The 22,069-nt window shown below is 49.8% G+C and overlaps 1 protein-coding gene across 4 annotated transcripts in view; it reads right to left on the bottom strand.

Moving 5' to 3' along the window:
* LOC111141291 (core histone macro-H2A.1) overlaps positions 1–22,069 on the bottom strand; it is a 73,190-nt gene that overhangs the window by 5,362 nt on the left and 45,759 nt on the right. The window contains exons 5-8 of one of the 4 annotated variants that reach the window (XM_022493745.1): positions 18,528–18,635; positions 9,423–9,513; positions 5,003–5,092; positions 2,797–2,971 (exon numbers count right to left, since the gene is read on the bottom strand). In XM_022493745.1, the coding sequence (XP_022349453.1) occupies positions 2,797–2,971; positions 5,003–5,092; positions 9,423–9,513; positions 18,528–18,635 (464 nt within the window). Of the gene's footprint in view, positions 1–2,796; positions 2,972–5,002; positions 5,093–9,422; positions 9,514–11,221; positions 11,322–18,527; positions 18,639–22,069 lie in introns of all 4 variants that reach the window. The other 3 variants (XM_022493742.1, XM_022493744.1, XM_022493743.1) reach the window with 3 other exon arrangements.

The following is a 22,069-nucleotide window of genomic DNA, read 5'->3' as shown; positions in this document are numbered from 1 at the left end:
GGAGATGGAAAAGTCCAGGCCAACTTTCTGGAGGGGACCATCTGGGAGCTTGCCTTGGAAGGCAGGGTAGGATTCTGTGCTGGACCGGTCCACTGGTCTGTCTTGGTGGTCCAGAAGAGGGTAGGGCTGGATGGCACAGAAGGTTGAGTGATGCTGGGAAAGTGTGTGTGCCCACGTGTGGTCACTCTGCTGCCAGGATTAGGTCTCCTGCACCCTGTGCTACTGGGCCTTTCCAGGCATGGAGATGGGCCAGGGAGCACAACCAGCCCGCTGTGGCCTGTTACTTCTCTCTCTCCAGGGTATTCTTGTTTGAGGCTACTAAGTAATTCTCCCCATTTGGTTTGGTTCTGTCCTATTTCTCTTCTAAGGCTGGTTCCTGGGGTGGAAGGAGGCTGATGTCTAGGCCCAGGCACGTCAGGGAATTCCAAAGTGGGGTTTCCAAAGTTCCCTAAAATCCACTCCTGTAGAGAGTGCTCAAGCAGTGGGACAATCGTCTGTTGACCAACTGGGACAGAAGGAAGGGGTTCCATGTGCCTCATTTCAGCAGCACTGACACAAAGGACTTCCCCTCAAATTCTGGCTCTACCCAGTCCAAGCTGTGGCACCTCAGGTTTGTGTATTAACCCCTCTCAGCTTCCGTTTTTTTTTTCATTTGGTTTTGTTTGTCTGGATTAAATGCCAGTGCTCACCTGGTCGGGTTGTGGGGAGATAATGTAGATCAGGAGTTTTGCACAGTGCCTGGGACTCAAGCAATGCCCATAAGTGGGAGCTTGAGAAAAACAAACTGGCGGTTCTTTTAAGCTCATAAACCTAAGCAGAGTTTAATCAAGGCCCCAGAGCACCTCTTCTCTTTATACTACGCCCCCCAGAGATGGCTCACCCTCAAATATCCAAGAGTGGGGGTATCCGTAAATACTGTGACCGCAGTGCCCACAGACAGGATGTCCAAAGGCCAGAGGTGGTGACCCTGAGGCCAGCCATGGCCTCCAGTGGACTCAAGTGCTTGGCAGTGGGGCCAGTGGGCTGAGGGTGGGCATGCACCGCTTCAGTCATCCTGCCCGGGCTGGGCCGTGGCTGAGAGCAAGGGTTCCTGCTGCTCTTTACCAACGTATTTTCATTTCTATACTGTCTTAATTCCACCGTGACTTTTCTGCCAGAGACCGTGGATGCCACAAACTGTTTTATTTCCCCTCCTGAAACCCACTGTGATTTACTGGCCAGCTCTGGTATAATTCCAGTCTCTGCTCAGGAAAGACAGGGCAGCCGTCTACGCGGCTCCATGCGGCCAGGGGCTGCGCACACGTGCTCGCCTTGGGCATTCTGCCCTCTTGAAAGCTTTCAATTGATTGTTTTTAAAAACTTTTTGCTCTGTGAAAGTTGTAGAGAATTATTTTAGGCTTCAATTAAAAGTTCCCAATACCCACATGAAAGAACATGCAATCACTGCCTCCAATAAAGGCTCCTATTGCTGCTTTCTTTGGAAGCACCTTTCATCAGTGGAGATCCAAGTGCGTCTGAAGCACTAATTGAGCCTCGGAGCCGTCTGTGAGGAAAGGCCGTCCCCAGAGCCCCTTCCCTGATAAGACCAGAGAGGCTAACTCATTCAGCAAAGCGGCGCAGTGCCCAAGAACAGACCATTTGTCGGAGGGAGACACAGGGGGGTCCCAGTCTGAGGACACAGGAAGCCTGCCCTGGGCTAGCAAGCTCTGTCACTGGAGGTGTGGGACCCCGGTGAGGAGAGTGCCATTACAAAGCCTGCCAAAGGCAGAAATAGCAAACTGCTCTCTCTGTCCTCCTTGTGGGTTGGGAAGAGGAGTGCTCTGAAAAGAGGAGCTTTCTAGAAAAGCGAGGAAGGAGTCTGAGGAGCAATACTTGGGCTCTCCCGGCGCCGCCTGTGGGGCCCAGGGAAGTCAGCGTGGTGTCGTCACACAGTCCTGCCTTCCTGGGGCACTGGGAGGAGCTGATGGCAGACACCCAGGGAGCTGCACAGTCTGGATGGGATGCCCTAGGTGCAGCCATGGCCAAGACAGAGCCCGGGGTTGGGGCCTCTGTTGGGCCCAAGATGTCCACCCTTCAGCCTCTGCAGGCCCGTTTCCCTTGGCCTCAGTGCCCAATCCAGACTGTGAGCCTTCCAGGACGACCCTGTGACAGGATGGGCAGCAGGGCACGACCTCTGCAGCCTGCTGTTACATTCCCAAAGCCCTCTCCCTTCTCAGAGTGCCTCTGATGCTACTAGTGCACACAGCATCTGTCGGGGCTTGCTCAGGGCTGGGAGGTCGGCTGGGCCCAGCCCTGTTTCACGGTTACTTAAGTGCCCACTCAAGCGCACCCCTCCTGAGCTCGACAGCAGGACAGGGAGGCAGAGTGCGCAGGTCTGGGGGAGGGGAAGGACACTTGGGAAAAAAGGTGAGAGGCCGAGAATGGTGCAGTGGTGGGAGGGCGCCCTCCACACAAGCATCCCAGCATTCATACCTGCCCTGTCCTCCCCACTCACTCCACACCTGGGCCTCTGTCCTGCACGGTTCACTGTCTCAGCACACCCTGAGCTCGCTTCCCATGCGTCTACTATGATACTGAAAATTTTCTCTTGGCCTCAGGCTTTCTGTCTCACTGCGTCTCTTCAATTGCTGTTCATCATTGCTTCATGTTCGTGTTATTCCCTTCAGATCTACTCGACACATCAGGTGGCCTGAGGACGGCCTCAGCAGACCTTGCACAAGCCACAGCTCCAGGAGGATGGGCCACATGTGCAAATCAGCACATCCACTAACGGCATCACAAGCCAAGTGTCCTTACCTGCCACTGCCAATAGATGGGAACGCGATGGACTTGAGCTTCTTATCGTCGGCCAGGGCCAAGCAGTTCTTCACTGTCTTTTCCAGAAGTTCCTCACACTTGTCTGCACCCCAGACTGGACTGTTACAGTGGATCACAAACTTGGCCGGCAGGCCATGGCCCGCGCTGACAGCAGCTGGAGAGAACGAGACAGAAACAGTGAGCTCCATCCTTCTGCAAGGCTCACGGCACCTGATGCCTAACCCAGAGCCCTCTGGAGGCTGCTCCCCAACTAGTCGTTTTAAGGGAGACACTGGGCCATGGCCCACCCTTGGAAAGTTGGCGTCAGGATCCATCACCACCATGAATTTTAGCCAAGATGACAGCGAGCTCTCTCTCTACCCTCCCAGAGGCAGAGCCTGGAGCATCTCACTTGACCGAGTATGTCAGCAGCCTCAAATGTGCCTTTTGGGGTCTCCAAGCCCCATTCCTGCAGTGGACTCATGTACAGATAATGACAAAGTAGCTAGATTGCCCTGGCACAGTTTAGGAAAAAAGCAACAGGAAAGCAGCTCCGGTCCATGAACCACTAAGCACCATGACGGACAGCTCCAGAGCTGCCTCTTTTCCCTCACCGACCCCCTCAGTGTGGACAGAACTCAGCTCTTCTTCCACGATGCTATTTTCCAGTCCTGCAAGAGCCACTTTGTCTACCTCTCCATGTCCACGCCACAGCCAGCTCTTGCCCTCAGGCTCTCCCCCTTGTCAGATCCAGAGAGCCTGGCCTCCAGTGTGTTCCCCACCCCCAGCCAGGGTGGCATGTCAGCGCAGGGTCTCCCAGAGCAGGTTCCGCAACTCCCGTCCCCCAAGACACACCGCAGAGCCGGTGGTTCTGCGTCCACGGGTGCAGTGAGTACTGCCTGCTCGGTTTCCGCACGGGAGCAAAGGGAGGCCTCCACACGCCGAGGGACGACCGTCCTCATGGCTGACACAACCTGTCACGGTAGGTTGTGACACTACTAGAGACCAGGAGAGCATGATCTGTGGGTGGCATCTCATGGGGCAGTAGCAACAGCCCAGCCAAGTCACAGGTCTGCATCTGAGTCTTGGCTCTGCTCCCTGACTGGCTGGAGAACTCTGGGAGGAAGTGCTGATCTCTGGCAATGAGAGACTGGGGTCTGTCCCTGGGAGAAGTCACAGCCACATGATGTACGGGAAAAGACTGAAGAAAACATCCTGACAGGGATCACCTTTGGACAGTGGGGAAGGGCTGTGTTTTATACTACCTTTCTATGTTTCAAAGTGCCTTAAAACATCTTGTAAAATAGATGCTAATACCAAGAACAAAAGGAGTTATTTAAAACAGACATGTCGTTAGCCTGGCTAAATGTAACGGGGTTGCCTCCGCTGTGTGTCAGGTGTCACCAGCTGACCTGGGTGAGTGGTAGCACCAGGACTGCACCTTGTCACAGCTCCACCCAAGGATCACCCAAGGGAAGGACCTCCAGGCTGGTGCAGAGAAGGGCCAGGAAGGGACTGAGGAGAGGCCAGGAGCCCCTGGCTGGGTAGTTAATAATGCAAGCTCCTCCCTTGTCCCATATGGCATTTTGGTGGCAATACCTAGAAGGGCTTGGAAATGCCCTGTACCCTGATGCCATCCCCCTTTGACCACCTCATGCGCCAGAATCCAGACCAGCAGCAGGAAGAAGGACCTGGTTCTAGCTCTTAGCAATCCTTCTCCCTACACAAGATTCCAAGTCATTTTCTTACCCCCCTGGAATCAGGAGAGGTGGGACTGGCAAATGGAGAATGTCTCTTATCTTTCCCATCAGAAGCACAGATGGCTGAATGGAAAGGACTCATCTGCATGTCTCCCTAGCACTTCTGCAGATGGCTCAGTATCACTGTCGACAAGTCTCAACTCTTAGCTTTGCCAAACTCAGCTGCTCCAATTCCTTAAAATGTGAGGTCTAGGCATCAAACATTCAAAAGCTATTTTGAGCAATAAGGAAAAAAGTGGAAGGGCACATTGTACAACCCCTAAGCTCCCCTTGACAGTTTGCATGTGCTAAGCTCACGTCGTAAAGCTGACAGGTGTCCCTGTGGCTCCGGCTCGGAGACAGGTGCCTGTGGTCATACACATCTCAATTCCAAGACGCCTCACAGCCCTGTTCTCCTGATGTGGCATGAACCACACCCGGATAAGTAGGGCGCTTCCCCAGCTCACCTCCAGCAACTTCCAAAGGCCCGTTCTTTTTTCGGAGCTCCAGAACCGCTTCCACAAACTCCTTGCCACCTTTCTTCTCCAGCGTGTTTCCTAGACAAGGACAGGGCGAGGTCAGACAATCATCCTTGCATCTCGGGGCACAGACAGACACTCAGCATGTCAGGTGATTACAGACTTCAAATGATCTGACCAGCTAAATTTCCATATGGCTGCAAAACACGAACTAAGCCTTGGTGAGGTTATCAAAGTGACACTTGGAAAGGATCCACCACTGGCCAATTGCCCGAGTGGTCATTGCTGTCCACATTTTGACTTGGAGTCATCGGAGATGGGCTGGAGATGGGAGGGACATGGGACAAGCCTGCTGCTTGCAAGCGTGCCTGTCCTGCATGCTTTTCCTTGCTGCGAGAAACCAGATGGTGCTGGGTGTGGAGGCTCAGGCCTCCACTAGATTTTCCTGTCCCTGAGGAGAACCCCCCAAATAGGAGGCTGTAGGGAAAGCATACCATGCTCCTGTGAGGGAGCCAGGTCTGCCCTTGGCAGCAGGCCCAGAAGCATTCAGACTTGGTCACCTCTGGACCGGCATTATTACCATGCTCCGTTCCTATTTTGCAGCTTTGGCTTCATATGTGAATACAAAAAAAAAAAAAAAAAGGCCTCAGACAGTATTTCCTTCATCACACTCATGACTCAGAATCACTTTAGGTAAAGGAAGGCAACATCAGAAGCAGAGCTTAAAGGCGAGCTTGTACCCCATGGAAGGTGACTGCCTGTTCGGGGCCAGATCGCCAGGATTAAATCCAGTGGAGGTAGGCAGCCCCTTTGCTTGAGCTGGGGGTACTGCTGAGCGTTCAGTTCGGGCTGTGAAGGCGGGTGCCCACACGAGATGGCCAGCGTCTACGTGGCCTGCAGCTTACAGGCCCACAGCGTTCTGAACGAATGACCACATCCTCCTCTCAGGTTTGGCCAGAATGGGGTCTCAGTCTTCCTTAAGCTCTGATTCGTCAGTTTTGTACATTTTAAAGTACTTTTCCTCACAAGAGGATGAAATACTCCCCTTAAGATTCACCGTTTATCTTGGAAAATTCTCAGTTGCACTTGGCACGCTGTGATACGTGTCACTCGGCACACCAGAGCGCACCAGCCCAAATTCTCTTTGGATTCTTCACCCTCTCTTGACTAGGTCTGTTTATCTGAGACGAACCTGCCTCCCAGGCAGACTGGCCGTGGAGGAGCGAACTAATCCCGGGAAGTATTGGGAAGGGAGAGCACACAGCCCGGGCACCATCCCCCATCAGCACGGGGGCCAATGGCAGGCACTGACGGCCGCCAGCAGGTCTGGGCGGTGTGAATGCATATGACCAGCAGGCCGTCATCCCCCCCATCCCCCCAGGGCACTCTCTGATGTCCAGGAGAAGGGAGAGATTAGCATGTGGGATGCTGGGGAGGGAGCCAGCATCCCACATTAGCTAAGATGATACCCTCACGCCTGCGCTGGTCTTGGAAAGCAGTCACGGACGGACGCTTTAAATGGCAGAGGAATCAGGAAGGAAAATACATCCACTCCAAAGACTTCCATCCGCTGGCTGCCGCAGCTGCTGAGCATTTCTAGCCAAGACCAGCATCACAGAAGGTGGAGGAAGAGGCATGAGGGAGCAGGGTCGGGCCTCACAGTCCCTTCCACCCTACAGGAAGTGCAGGCTCTGAGGATACCCCCGGGGGAGTGAGGCCCAATTAGGGGATCACTCAGAAGATCATGCAACGAGAAAAAGGAATCTTTAAGTCTGAATCTGCTGGGTCCCAAACACTGCTGCCCACCGCACCCGGTCTGGCCTTCCCTGCTGACCTGCTCTCCGGCTCCAGGGGGGGAAAACAAAGCTGCTCCAAGCGGAGCTATGTTAGGTCTGCATTCTCTATCAGACATACTCTTTGGGGGAAAACTGAGAAATTTGGAAGGTAAAATAAAATCCGTACTATATTCAAACTAACAACTCCTTTCTAAAGCATATGGTATTAAGAAAATGGGCTGATGTATTATTAAAGGTGCTTTATCTTAGGAAGAGCGTTTACTTTAAAATTTTTACTTGTAATTAAATCTGGCTTTAATTAGAAGTGAAACTTGCAAGTTAAAAATACACTCAATGCAATTCCCAAACTTAAAGATTGAAAACCCTAGGTTGCAGGCATTCACCGCGGTCAGGACCGGACCCCTACACACACATATGTATGCACATGTTCATGTAGACACACGTGTACTTTGTAACAAGAAACAGGCCCATTTCAAGTGTATTGTCAACACTCATCATGGAAGACTCTTGCTTTTTAGGCTCCACTTCAGGGTTAATCATAGTAAAGCAATTGGCTTCTTTGCCCCCAAGCATAAACATGTGTTACTCCCATGAGAACAAGAACATTATTTCATGCTCAGAAAGCAGGCATAAGTATCAGTGTTCAAAACAGCCTCAGCGAAAATTTAGGCTTGGACAAATGTCAGGCTAAGCCTGTGGTCTATTTCACTGTTAGAAAGAACTGTGATGGGTAAGAGTTAATCACGGGGCTAAGCATTCCTGCACTGGCATTCCTTCTTCCAGCAGTCTCGGTCTCAGGAATTCACACCCGGGGAAGAAACGGAGCGGCCGTGTCCTAGCTTCTGCTTCCCCCTCACACATCAAAGTGGGAGCTGGCACGAATTGAGGCCATGGACGAATCTGGTTTGTCATTATTTTTGGAAATGTCAAAGGTAGATGGGTTCAGTACTAGTCTGGACTGGTTCAGTAGAAACAGCACTGAGGTGGGCTTTGGAAGACCTGGGTTCTGGCACAGTCACTTGGGGTCCTCCTCAGCCAGTAAAGCTGTCTGGACCTGGTGAGGTGCCTGCCAGCTGTGACGGTGTTCATGAGCGATGTGCCACATGACCTTGGCTAAGCTCTGGGGGCCAGGTGACGGACAGGTCACCGAGGCTAATAGTGCCTCCCCTGCCTGTCTCAGTGGGCTGGGGGCAAGCACCTCACAGGGCAAAGTATTAGCACGGTCACGATTCCAAGGACACAGTTGTGATCACGGTTCTGGAAGGACTAGGTTCCTTGCATGTTACCCCAGAACTGGTTCCTGCCCCCATCTCAAAGCCTCCAGCTGTACCTCTGGGCATCATGAATCCTGCTGACCACACACCTTCCACAGCAAAGAAAGTCCCTTTCCCTTCTCCTTAGGACTGGGGGAGATACTTTTGCACTGGAAGCTTATTTCCATCTCGCCCCAAGTCCTGGACGGCAGGGTGAACCCAGGTCTTAGTCACTCCTGGCAGAAAGATAAGCTCTTCTCTTTACTGTTTATTTTCCTCCAAATAAGTATTTCCCTCCCATCAAGTTTTCATTTGGTTAAGAAAAGGAGTATATTTCTCTTAAGCTGCCTGACTTAGGAGCTCTTAAACTCCTCCAACATCTTGTGAAAGTGGGGTTTATTTTAATTGCCTGCAGCCTGATTTCATTTTGGCCTGGAGGCCTTGGCGAATCCCGACTTCCCGGCCAGTGTGTCTTCTCCATCCATGTCCCAGATCCAAAATGCCCAGGAGAGTAAGCAGCCCAAATCACAGAGGCTAGGGCAGACCGGGAACGGCAGGCTTTGCTCGTGACGCTAAACAGAGCTGGACAGCCTCAGACTGCTAACACTTTGCACTTCAGTATCTGGGACACTCGGGAAAATCCCGGGAGCCTCGGCCTGCAGGCTGACTGCACTTTTGCCCTGTATCAGAAAGGGCACTGCTTTAGGAAGTGGTGTTCAAATCTACCACCAGCATGCTGTGCTCTGCTCGGGACAGGCACAGCTAGCTACTGACCAAATCCTAGGTGAGGGTGAGACCAGACAGGAAGCACCCATCATAGGGCAGGCACAGACCCAGGTGCCTCTCATTGTGATCACTCTTTCATCAATAGGGAAACTGAGGCACTGAGGACTTAAGTTCCTTGCCTAGCCCTCCTAACCACGAAACAGCAAGGCTGGGATTCAAGCCCCTTCCACCTAGCTCTAACCCTGTGCCTTCCTGCCAAAACATCCAGATGCCCGGACCTCACCGAAGTAGGCTTGGCAGCCGCTCGGCCCACCCCCCTGGCCTGAAATCCAGGGTGAACCCAGTCTCCAACAAAGCTGCGCCTCGTGAAGCAAATGCAGGAAGGACGCTGCTGAACCAGTTTCCAAACCAGAAGTGTGCCCATCTGTCTGGGAGCTGCGGGAGGCACCCTGGCAGAGAGCGAGCTGTTGATTTCTGGTGGTCACAGCCCAGGGACGGGGGACCTCGGGAAGGTCAGGACGGCTGGAAGTGTGAAATGAATGCAGCCCTGCATAGCTGTCAAAGGATCAAGCTGTCTGCGGCGGCCGACTGACCATGCACACACACACTGGGCAGCACCCGGCTAGGCATTACCTACTTCACCACCGGTGTAGAAGTCAGTGTTTGTCGGGTGAACGACAGCATCACTGTCGATCGAGGCAATGTCAGCCTGTACAACTTGCAACTATAACAGGTAAACAAATGTATATCAACTGTGTTGGACCGAGACCCACGCACAGGCACATTTACTAAGGCCCAATGGCAGGGCTGGCCTACCTGGTCGATTCCAACATATGAGCCCAAGGGGCAATCAGTCCACGAAGTGTGCGCACATGTGGATGGGGGTGAGGAGGAGGAGGAGGAGGAGGAGGAGGAATATCAAATGTGACATGTTTAAATTAAACATTTGAATGACATGTCCAAAAAAAGAGAAACACACACATGAGATCATTTCCAAAGATTAAAAGAAAGAACAAAACAACGAATGCCCCATTTCACTTCGCAAAAGCCTCTAAAACTGGCACCCCATTGAGAAGACTACTAAAAACATGGCATCTGTTTTAAAAAAAATGTGGACTATCAGGCCAACCACAATGACAAGTTTCTCCATTTTGTCAGCAGCAACATTCAGAGTGGGGGTTTTAGTCTTGGGGTACGCATCGTTTTGTCTGCCTTTGAGGGCCATCTCTTGAAAACCAAGAAAACAGTATGTGTGCATAGAAAATTGCCTTTATCTTCTCCCTCAATGGGTAAAAATATTTTTTCAGGTCTGCCGTTTATTCTAGCCAATCTTATTTTCATGTATTTTACATATAAAAACATACTTTAGGTATGATCCTTGCCTTTTCTAGTTTATGGCCTTTTTTTTTTTTTTTTTAAAGAAAATATCTGCATGAAGAAAGTATATGGGTGGAAAATAAGTTTGGGCAGGGCATTCTTGAGTCCCGGTTCCCATGTTTCCAGCCTACAATTATATCTGGTGAGGACTGGACCCAGGCTCTAGAATGAGCATCTCTGCTGGTAAGAGATGCTTCTACCTGACACAGGTGGCCAAAGGTGGGAACAAAAGGCTTTGAAAACATAACTGGGTCAGCATTAGGCAAGAGGCTGCCTCAGTGGGCATTAGCTCATCTGCTGCGGCCTGGCAAGGCTCACAGCTAGGAGGACAGGAGCCTTCACTGAGCCCCTGAGTGGACAGTTCCTCTGTGCAAACATCAAGCCACAGACTGGGACACCTGAGCGGTACCTCTTCCCTTGCCCTGAGCTGGGCAGACACCATGGGTCTGGGGCAGAGCTTTCCTCTGTAGGAACTCCCTCAGAGATGTTCAATATTATCCTCCAATCAAATAATTATTCACGAAGTTGGCATGCAGTCATATACTGTTTTCGGTCATAGAAAACGCTGAGTAGGTGGTAAATTTGGTGGAAACCAATTTGCTGGTGGATTAAAGCCAATGATGAACCGATGCAGTTTAATTGGCTCTTCAAGTGCGTCTACGTTTTGTCATTTCTAATTAAGGCTTAAATGGAGAAACTATCATTTTGTAGCAACCTGAGATTTTTCAGTTCTAAAAAAAAAAACAAACACATTTTTAAAAAATCCCTCCCAGGTAACCAGCAGTCAGTATGATCATTATGGAAGAGAATTTAGATAGCAGTATATTGACCAACCAGGGGAAAGTAGCCAATTGCACTTCATGAAACATCATCAGATCATTTCCATTTGAAATGGCTTGGCGTGAGTAAACATTCGGGGTCTACCGTCAAATGTCCATCTTGGATTTGGGAATTTGGCTTGCCCCCCTGAAGTTTGAGAAGATGGAGAGCCTAAATTCTGGGCTCCATAACTTTTCATCTGACAGCTGGCGGTGCCAAACCCCATCCCCAATTACCTAGGTCATCTTTAAGGTCAATGTCAGCATTGGTAGGATTGATTATGGCCTCCACCTCAAAGCCGGCTAAATTACTGATTTCACTGTGAATAAGGTTCAGCTGAAAAGAAAAGCATGAGGTGGGAAATAACAGGACAGCCGGGAAGTCACAGAGAAGTGAGCCTTGGGATACAGATGGAGGGCAGGGGACACTCCAGCTGCCTTGGGTGCAGAGGGGAATGGGGTGTCGCTGGCTAAAACGAATCCGTTTCAGACAAGACTCGAGTGCTGCTCAGGATGCTGGAAGGAAGCAGGCTAGGCTGAGGGGCCAGGATCTCCTGGGAGAGGCTTGGAGCAAAAGGGAGGCATAAGCCATGTGGACTGGTAGATCCACTTCCCTTTGAAGAAACAAAGTAACAGCAGCTATCAGGACCCAGAATCAGAGTGTTCACTGCCGGGCGTGGGAGGGCAGTATATGTGACCTCCTCTTTGAGCCCAGGGATGGTACACAAGTCCTAGCTGGTCTGGGAAAGCCTTAGGAGCTCTGCCATTCTCCTCCAAGTGGTCACGGGTCTTTCAGGGTGTCCCCCTCACCCTGCCTCCTGGCCGGCCGGCTCCCCTGCCCTGCTCAGAGGTGGCCAAGAGCAAGATGGTCTATGGCTTAGTAACATCTAATTTTACGTGCCTATTAGTCACGTAATACTGAAGTTCTAGTAAAGGACAGGACGAGAAAGAGACGGTCGCCCTTCAAGAGTTGCACTTTGCTGAGCCCCTCTGGGTCAAGGATTTCCTCTAGTTTCATAAGCACAAAACCAACTGGCTTTTTTTTGAAAAGCAACTTAATGGGTTCCCTCCTCACAGTTACCCCACTGCTATAGGAACCCTCTGGCTGAGAGAAGCCCTGAATTCTAGATTCAGTTGTCAGAAGGGGAAGAGGACTTAGCTGGCCCAGGACTACTGTCCAGGGTCCTACTCTCTCCCTTCCTGTTCTTACATACCAGTGCATGAAGCAAAGTGCGCTCGCTCACTTGCTCTCTCTCTCTCTCTCTCTGTAACGATGCTTATCTTTCAGTGACATGAATTCCCCTCAGCTGCAGCAAAGAGGGATGCCTAAGCAGTCCCCAGAGGAGCCGGCGCCTGGGATCAACTGTGCCCGGGGCTGGACGAGCAGCCCGCAGCCGCAGGGCCCAGCAGGGCAGGAGCTGAGGCGCATACTTGGAGGAGAGGGCCATATGCAGACGCTTGGCAGGGAGGCTCCTGGCAACTTGGCTTCAAGGCACTGAATTGCTGGGGCCAAATGTTTTGTTGAAAACAAAACCAAACAGAAAACCTGACACTCTCTAAGCACCAGAAATATAAACCCATATTTCTCATTCCCAGAAGCACTCAGTAGATTATTTAAAAAAAAAAAAAAAAAAAAAAAAATGGACCCACTTAAGCCAAAACTCATCCTCTGTGAGAAAGCACTTGGGGAAATAAATCTGTTCCTACGCTAGGCTGGGGAAAGACTCAGCCAGGTCCTGCCACAGGGCAGTCGGCTCCCTTTCTAGTTAGGCCTGGAAGGTGGAAGAGGAACAGGTTTTCTCCTCAGGGACTTCCTGGGGTCTGGGGGGTTTAGGGGACTGCCAACATCCCCAAAGCTGGAGGAAGCCCACTGGTAGGGGGGGCGGGTCTCACAGAGCACAGCTGTCTGCACTACAGGCTCTGGGGCTGGGACAGTGGCAGGGAAGAGACCAGCATCAGGGTGAGGGGGCTAAGTGCTGCGTTCAGGGAGAAGGGGTGTGGGTGGGCACAGACAGAAGGGGGAGGGGGCGCTCCAGGAAGGCAAGTGAATGGGTCAGGATTCAGGATAAGATAGAGGGTTTGATCATGATATCAAGTAAATACTGCATTTTTGTATCTAACTTTAAGCAAATGCTGTTTACAAAAACTCAAGCTAATATTCCCTGACTCCCACCCAAAAAAACCCACCCCCAAATCCTACACTATGAAGTAGCAGGAGGTTGTTGAGGATGAAGGGAAAGGAAAAAAAAGGGAAAGCAACACTTGACTTGGTGTGGTATGGAGGAGTATACTTGAAAAGGATCTATGAGTTTGCTTTCCTGTTTGTTTAAAAATATGTATGTTCAAATCCTTAAAATTCACACTATTTTTTTCCCAACAGTATAGATGCTTCTGAACTTAATTTGTAAGCACCTCATTGGAAAACCAGCTATTTCCATGGGCTCTGATTCAGCTAGCAGAGAATACCCCAGAAGACTATCTCTGACTCTGCCTGGGGAATGGGATCTCTGGAGAAACTTGGGGGGTGGGGGGAGGGGGGTGGCAGGGAGCTTCCAAACAAATTCCTTGGAGAATTCCCAGTTCCCTCTGGACTCCTCACCTTCCTGACAAGAGGGGCCCCACTCTTGGAAGTCCAGACCACTGCACCGCAGGGAGCCACTACCACCAGCCAGGAGAACTCGCAGCTAACAGAGTACTGTCTCACTCTCCCCTACGCCTGACTCTTGCTTTTCCACCTATGCTGGGCACCAGGCTCAGCACTAGTCCAGGCTGAGGGTCTGAGCCGCAGAACAGTTTTGTTGCGGTTAAATATATTTAAGTATTTGTTAAAAACCACCTCTGGACTATAAAGCATGTGTTTCGGGTGGGGGGGATTACTCTGTGTGTATATCTGTGAGAGGAAGGGGTAGGGAGGGGAAAGGAAAAGCCGGGGCAGGCACTCCGGAAAGACAAATGGGTAACCAGCTTGGCTTGGGCAGGCAGGCCCATGGACAGAAGCCAACAGTGAAATGGTCAAGAACAAAGGCCACAGCTCCCATGGACAGGAGAAGAAACCCCGTGAGCATGACATACAAATAGGCCATGCGTGCAGCGGTCTGACAAGGATCCTGTGGTCCGGTGGCTATGCACAAATCGGCCAGTAGGACCAGGAAAGATGGCCTGTCCTAGGAAGTCCCATCCCCTCCTCCCCTAGAGACAAGATCTCTGCACAACTGTGCATATTCTCATATTAAGTCTGATTCTCTGAGAGGTGGGGCGTGGGGAGGAGTGTCACTGATGATTTCAGAATTTGAATAAGATCACTACTGCTCTGTCTCATCACTGGAAATTATGGAAAAATAAGTTTTAATCCACAGTATGGGGAATTTAAAATATCCGAAGATTATTGGCCACTGTTGAGAGTGACCAAGGGGGACTTCCAGTTACAGAGCAGGAGAGGGTCCTACATGACTGTGGGACTGGAAGAAGGGGACTTAGCCCGTGTCCTACAAGACCCTTCCACTTCTGGGCCCTGATTACTCTCCACTGGCTCTACTACAGCCAGTGTCCCCCTCTATTATGCCCACATCTTCCCTCTACTGCTTATGTCCATGTCAGTCTTTGTTCTCTACTCATGACTGAACTCATTACTAGAAGCTCCTAGAAGGCAGAGTGTGGCTGACTCTTAGCCCCAAGTGCCACACAATGCCTGAGATGGTGCTCAGGTTGCTACAGGGACACAAACAGAATTGGACTTGAATGTCAAGCCTCCCAACAACTCTGAGGTGAAATGGCCATGTCCCTTCTCTTAAAGTAGGGCTAACAGAAATGCCAGAGCTCAGGACCTGGGCCCTTGGCCTGGCTTGGACCTGAGGTGGCTCAGGGCCAACCTGGCCTTCTGGAAGGGAAGGCTGGCCCCCACCACTTATGGCAGGTCAGGAGGTGACCTGCCAGTGATAGGGAAGGAGCCATGGCTTGGAACTACTAGACAGACATGTGAGCTATGCCTTGACATGACCTACTTGGCTACAGGAACCCTATTTATATATATATATATGGTTAAAAACTCAATTTTAGGAAATGAAGGTATTTGATAAACAGTATCTGAGTGACACGTCGGATCTAGCCTATAATTTTCAATTCTGGTGTCTCTCGTGGCCTCATGATGGGCAAGAAAGGGAGAAGAATGACCAGCTGTATTTCCTTGTGCTAGCCTACAAAATGTCACTCTCGTCCTGTCCCCAAAGTCCATTTCAACCAAGGTAGATGGAAAGGGTGAGGTGTTCCACAAAACTGTTTGTAGCCCCTGATGGAGAACCACATTTTCTCCATGGCCCACGCCTGCCCTGCCTCTGGGATGAAGGGGCTTTTTTATCCGTGCTCTGCTGCCTACCCTGCACACATCCCGAGCTTGAGGTCTCCCAAAGGCCTCAGGTCTGGAGGTGGCATCTGGTGCGTCTCTGGCTAGAACCTGTCACACAAAGACAAGGACACAGAGAGGCCCTGCTGGAGGCCCAGGAGCTGAGCCAGCACTGTTCAGCCACAGGGTAGAAAGAGAGCGTCGACCCCTCCCTCCTCACTGCTGCTTTCTTCACTCCCTCTCTCCTGACACTACGCCAGCCCCTGCGAGTCAGGTGTATGTGCCTGGGAGGGAGAACACCCATGGTACCCTGCCCCCCGCCTTCAGTGGCCTAAGGGGCTGTGGCTCCGATCCTAACAGTCTGGGGGGCCTGGAGACTCACTCGTAGCCTCCTCATGCTGCCTTCCCTACTCCTTCAAATAATAATGACCCTTCCAAGAAAGCCTTACATCATTTACTGCCACTGACCCAGATTTCTAGAAGTACACCCTGGAAGAATTTTTTTTGGCAAGAAAACCGTCAGGTTTTTAAATCTCTGAAAGGAAGCTGTGAATCTCTGTTGAACCACAAAGCAAAAACATTTGGTGGATTCAGATTCACAGAACCATCTCCTTTTTTAAAACAACTCAGCAACAATGTGTGTGAACATTGGGTAAAAGCAGAGTCACGAGGACGATTACTCCTGAGACTTGATCATCAACAATAACAAGATCCCAGCCTCCTCAACCCGGGGCTGGCTTCTCCTGAGAGTAGCTTAGCAACCGGGCCTGGCAGGGCCATGCAGGGCACCCTATCACCTTTCTCTACTGTCACTTGCTTGCAAGAGTCAAGCCTCAGTTTCACTGTCACAGATGGGAAAACAAGATTCAAAGAATACCGGGCACTGTATGGTCTTCATTCTGGGGTACCCTTCTTAGGACATTTCCAAAAGTCTAAGTCAAAACTGTCGTCTATAAGAATGACATTTTAAAATGTGCTTTGTGGGAAAAGTCACATCAGTTTTAGGGCTCTTGCCCCTTTTGTATTATATGCCATGACTTTCACCCCATGGTAACAGCCAATCAAGGGCCAGAAAGTACCGCTTGCAAAAAGCACTCCCAACAACCAACACTAGCTGCATGTCACCCCTCAGGGGCCCAGGGTTCCAGGAAGGGCCGCCGGCACACTGCTGACGCTGGGGCCCAGGCTGACCCGAAGTGCCACCTTATTCTGCAATGCCACATTTGGGGAGAAGGGCATGTGTGGTCCTGGATTTGGGGGTGCCCTGTCCTGGATGTGTGGATCTCAGGTCATTAATCTGGAAGCACACTAACGTGGAGTGCAGCCTTGTGGGAGCTTGGTGCCCATTTTCCCTGCTGACCTCTGACTATGGGACGTGGGAAAGCTGGTGGGTGGTCTTTCTAGGTCTGCACTCCCCTCCCTCTCTGACAGCGGGCCATTCTACCCTGGGTTCAGCTCAACCCATCCTCTCAGATCTCCCTTCCAAAGCCAGGACATCAGTAATGGGCACATGAGCTTCTCAGTCAAGTCTCCTCTTCCATTTTCCTGTTCTTAAAGAACACTAAAGGACCCCCCCACCATCCCCATAAGTTATTAGACAGTATCAGTACTTCTCTAGAGCTGTCTGGTCCCCTGCTCCAGAATGGAGTACTGTCAGTATTCGTGGAACTGGCATGGCTGAGTGTGGCTACTCTGGAAATACCTGACTTCATCCAGTCAGGGGGTGTGAGGAGGTCTGAGAGGAGGCTGGCTTTGGAGTGGTTGGTAGAAGGCAGCAAGAACCACAGAGGAAAGGCCAGGGTCGGGGCACCCAAAGGTGGGGTGGACGAAAGGGTGAGGGATGGTGGGGACGGCAGGAGGGACTGAACGGCTCTACCGGCATGGCAGGCTTGCCAGCCCAGCAGACGGTCTACACTGGGGATCTAAAGCACACCGGAGTGCCTCCTGAGCAGCACCAAACCCCAGCAAATGGGACGACGGTTCATGTTAACGTCCAATATATGACCCAAAGGACACATTAAAGGGCGTGAAAGCAGACCCAGGTGGTTGCCTTCACTGCTGAATTGAAATTTTTAAAATAAATAAAAAATAATCTTAAACGAAAACTTGCAAAGCCCCAGACCTTAAGATGATAAGCGCTGCTTTTTTTTTTCCCTTTGAAAAATGCATACAAAATACAGATAATGGTTATAAAATGTCAGCTGCGATGGTTATTTGCTGGAACACAGGGTCCACCACCGGAAATGCATCATGAGAGCCTGAGTGCGATCAGGACAGGAAGGAGGGGGAAGGGGAGGAGGAGCACTTGCAAGGCAGGAGCAGGAGGGCTGTGTCACTTGAGATGCGAAAGAAAATCGACAGTGAGGTTGTAAAAATGATGCAGCTTCAGAACCAAACTGTTAGCCACAAAGCAATTTACATGGAAGGTCAAATTCATGCCTTTCATTTTCTTTCATGAAGGATTAAAAAAATTAAGAGAAGTGGAATCCCCTCTCTCTCCACCGCCCCCCCCCTTTTTGGGTGTTAATAGAGAAATATTAATTAACTCTTACTCTCAGGTCTTAAAAGCCTTTGCATCATTTTTATTTTCAACAAAAGTGAATCATCTTTTACAAAACCATGGCGTCCTGGCAAAGCTGCATCACTGGGATGGCTGAAAATACAGTGCCCACGGTTAAAACAAACAAAAGATTGGCTTGAGGAAAGTCGAGAGGTGGCTCAGTGTCCTGTTACCTAAGGACGTCTAGAAACAATCCCGCCCCTATCAGAGGCTCTGCCTGCAGGGCCCTCCACAGGGAGCGAGGGAGCCAGCGGGCTGACTGCTAGACCTTTCCTTTTCCAAGACCCAGCTTTGACTTCAGGCTGTTTTTCTGGCCGGAGCTACATGACCCATTTATCCCACATTAGCAGCTCCTTCCACAGACTAACCCCAGGCTGTCACTGCCCACCTCCACTCCCACCACAGGAGCGGCCTTCCCTCTTTTTAGCCCTATCTCCTCTTCCCACCCTGGAGACAGTCTCCCCCAGTGCTCCTGCGGAGGCCCTCCCTGAGACCACCCCGCAAGTCTCCGCCGCCCGCTCTTCCACCCACACCCACCAGGCCAGGAGAGGCCTTCGGGAATCCCCGGGCCTTCCTGCAGCAGAGGTGGCCTCCACCTGACTGTCCCAGGGCCACGAGCCGACTGAGGCCGCGCGTCTGCCTACCTTCTGTCCGAGGAAGAGGCTCTTCGTGGAGAGGACCGTGAAGCCGTCGGCCGGCGTACCCTCGGTGGTGCTATCAGCGCTGGCGGCCTTGCTGACTTCCCCCTGCTTCTTCTTGCACAAATACAAGAGTCACTGTGAGGCCCCACAGGCAGATACCCAAGGAATCTTGGCTTCTCTAACAGGGAGGTGGCTCCCAGGCCCTGCCCATCATCCTGCAGAAAATAGGCAACTACAGCACCACCAGTTTCTGGCCTTTCTCAAAGTAGGAGCCGCAGGCTCTGTGAAGTCCAGGAGTTCTACCAAGAGTAGTTTCATCACTTTGTAATCTCAAAATACTGCTACTTAAAGGCACAACTGTATTGCAGAGTGATAATCTACAACAATTACTTTCATTAACTTAGACCAATTAAAAGTCTCTTATGTAAGGGTCTTCGTTTTCTAGATATGGACATACTATGAAAGTCTAAGGGGGGAAAGCGAACTGTTTCTGATCATGAGTTCTCAAAGAGCCAAATGTCAGACCGAGGACCATAACTCTCTACCCTTCCCCAGCCCAGGAGGTAAGACACTCCCTGACTGTCCTTTGAGAAACCAGGTGTGGAGAAGGATCCCTGAGGTGGGTGTTGGTGAGCCCTGCTGTCCCCGGGGACTCCCTACCCTCCTGGTGGGCACAGCTATCAGCACGCTCATGGGCCCCTTCCCCATCCCATCTAGACTCAAGTATGTATACCCTGGGGTTCCCAAGAGCCCTGCAAGCTACATTGTCCCCAGAGGTTTAATTTCAAGACCCTCAACTTTCTAATGGACTTTTCCTGAAACTCATAGGCCCTGAGTGATACGCACTTGTGATAGAAGTCTCATGCCCCATCTCCTTGTACCACCACCCTGGTCCCACTTCCCATTACTGGCCTGGCAACCCCACACCCCCAAAAGTAGGGATACAGGGCTTTACAGAGTCTTTCATGCATTTCTGTTAAGTAGGAGGAGAGTATTAGAAATGGGTATTTTGTCTCACTGGGGGATGTCCGCCTTCAGATATATCATAGACTGAGGATGGTGGGAACCATAGTAGTTTGTGTTTAGACACTCTACCTTTTCCCTACCCCCCAGTTACTATCAAAAAGTACATCACTCGGGGCACCTGGGTGGCTCAGTGGGTTAAAGCCTCTGTTTTCAGCTCAGGTCATGATCCCAGGGTCCTGGGATCGAGCCCCACATCGGGCTCTCTGCTCAGTGGGTAGCCTGCTTCCCTTCCTCTCTCTCTGCCTGCCTTTCTGCCTACTTGTGATCTCCGTCTGTCAAATAAATAAATAAAATCTTTAAAAAAAAAAAAAAAAAGTACATCACTCTTGAGGGGATGCTCCTGTGCAAGCAAACCAAGAAGGCAAAGGCTGAGAGGTATTCCTGAGCCTTCCTAAAGGAAGGCTCTGGACCCGCAAACTCAGGGCAAAGTCTGTGCCTGTTTAGGGATTCACATTCATTCACATAATAACATTTTTGCTTACACTGAAAAAATAGTCTAGTTTTATGGTCTGCTTAACAAGAAGGGCTGCTTTAACATTTAAGGTCTACGGCCGAGCTGGAATGTGTTCTGTGAATTCAGTGAGCTAAATCTAAAGCTCCAAGGTTTGGATATAAATGCTGAGACAAAAGGCATTTTATCAAGAAACAGGGCATTAACAAAGCTATGTTAAAATGATCAGCATTCTGGTTGTCCTAATTCTTTCAGCATACCAGATCTGACCAGTGAAAGGGAACCCAAGAGTGCAAGGTATAACCTACAGGGACGCTATAAGTCTTAGTAAGCCTTTGTTGATACACTTTCCAGGAAACAAGAAAGGGAAAGGCTGGATGACAAATGCTTTCACTACTCAGATGTTTCTAATTCTGTGCTTTCACCAAAATGGGAGAAATACCAAACTGACTGAACAGCTGAGAGACCATTAAAGAAAAGGCCGATGGACAGCACAGTTATGGACCATGGCCAGTTTCTTAGTTGTGACCAGCGTACCGGGGCGATGGAAGATGTTACGACGGGGAACGTGGTGGGGGTATTGAGGAACTCTCTGTACTGTCTCTGTAACTCTTCTGTCAATCTAAAACAACTGTAAAATAAAACATGCATTAAAACGAATTGATGACAGATTACTAGGTGACTGTTGGCGCTTAAGAGCTCAGAGGACTGAGTGATGTTGCTTTAACAGAATCCTTTCCGTTTCCACTTACTTTTGGTGAACAAGACGTTCCCAGTACTTATGCGTGTAAATTTACAAATATGGGAGGCTGAACACTGCCTCGTTTTAACAGTAAGTCACTATCTTATGAACTTGAGTTAATTGTAAAAAATTGCTATCTCGATCTCCATCTATCCCACAGATGGGATACAGTTCCCAAGACACAGTATCCATAGATACAGTTCCAAGAATATTTTCTCCTTAATAGTTATTAAATTTGTAAAATATTTATTGGTTTGATCAACTGTATGTTAATAAGTGTGATAACTGTCTAATCCTGTAAAATCCGTAACATTTAGTCCCTTTATGATCACAAGAAATTTTTTCCAAGAATATTTAAATTTATATACATTATTTTTGTTGGGAAGATCAATACAATATCACCACCAGCATTAAATGTGTGGCATTAGGATAAAATTTTGTGGGACAAGTGAAAGGGACATACAGGCTCAGGGAGAAAAGTGATATAAATTTTCTACTTGTTAAAAAAGAGCTTGTCTACATTTTTTAAAAATGATGACAGTATTCCAAATCAACGCAGTGTTTCGATTTCTTTGGATACATTTAAATGAGTGATGAAACAATTTTTATACAAATTCTAAATGCATGAGATACAAAGATTTTCAAAATTCTTATAAGAGGTAGGCAAGCAAAAAAGTTTGAGAATCACTGCTCTACCCAGTGAATACCATGCATACAGGAGGTGCTCAATAAATGCTTGGGATTGGGATGCAGTTTTTAAGTAGATAAGGATTTAGTGCTTATGCCCCAAAACACTTGGACTTTTTTTTAAAGGTAGAATAGCCTTAACTAACAGAATTTCAAGCATTCAACAAATGGAGCTGGTTGTATTGGGAGGAAGGGGCTGCGACAGCTTCCCTGTGCCCCTGGTACAAGTCAGCAGCTGCCTATGAAGCCAAGCTATAAGGTTTAGCCTGTGTTGTTTAATACTGGAGATTTTCAGCAATGGCTCATTTGCTCATGGCCTCCTCCATTAAAGCTGATGCCCACACTGTAAACTGGTACAACCACTATGAAAAACAGTATGAAGCTTCCTCAAACATTTAAAAAAGTAGAATCCAAATGATCCAGCAGTTCCACTTCTAGGAATATAACCAAAGGAAACAAAAAGCACTATGTTAAAGAAGTAACTGCACCTCATGATCCCAGCAGCCTTATTTATGACAGCCAACACAGAGAAACAATCTATGTGTCCACAGTCAGATGAATGGATAAAGAACTGTGGAAACATTCAGCCATAAAAAATCAGTAAATCCTAACAGGAAACCCACAGAGATCCAAAAAAGA

The sequence above is a fragment of the Enhydra lutris genome, unplaced genomic scaffold (genome assembly GCF_002288905.1).
Source record: "Enhydra lutris kenyoni isolate GAN:26980312 unplaced genomic scaffold, ASM228890v2 scaffoldscaffold5, whole genome shotgun sequence".
Taxonomy (NCBI): Eukaryota; Metazoa; Chordata; class Mammalia; order Carnivora; family Mustelidae; genus Enhydra; species Enhydra lutris.
The sequence above is the reverse complement of the archived record's forward strand: the minus strand, read 5'-3'. Positions and strand labels throughout refer to the sequence as shown.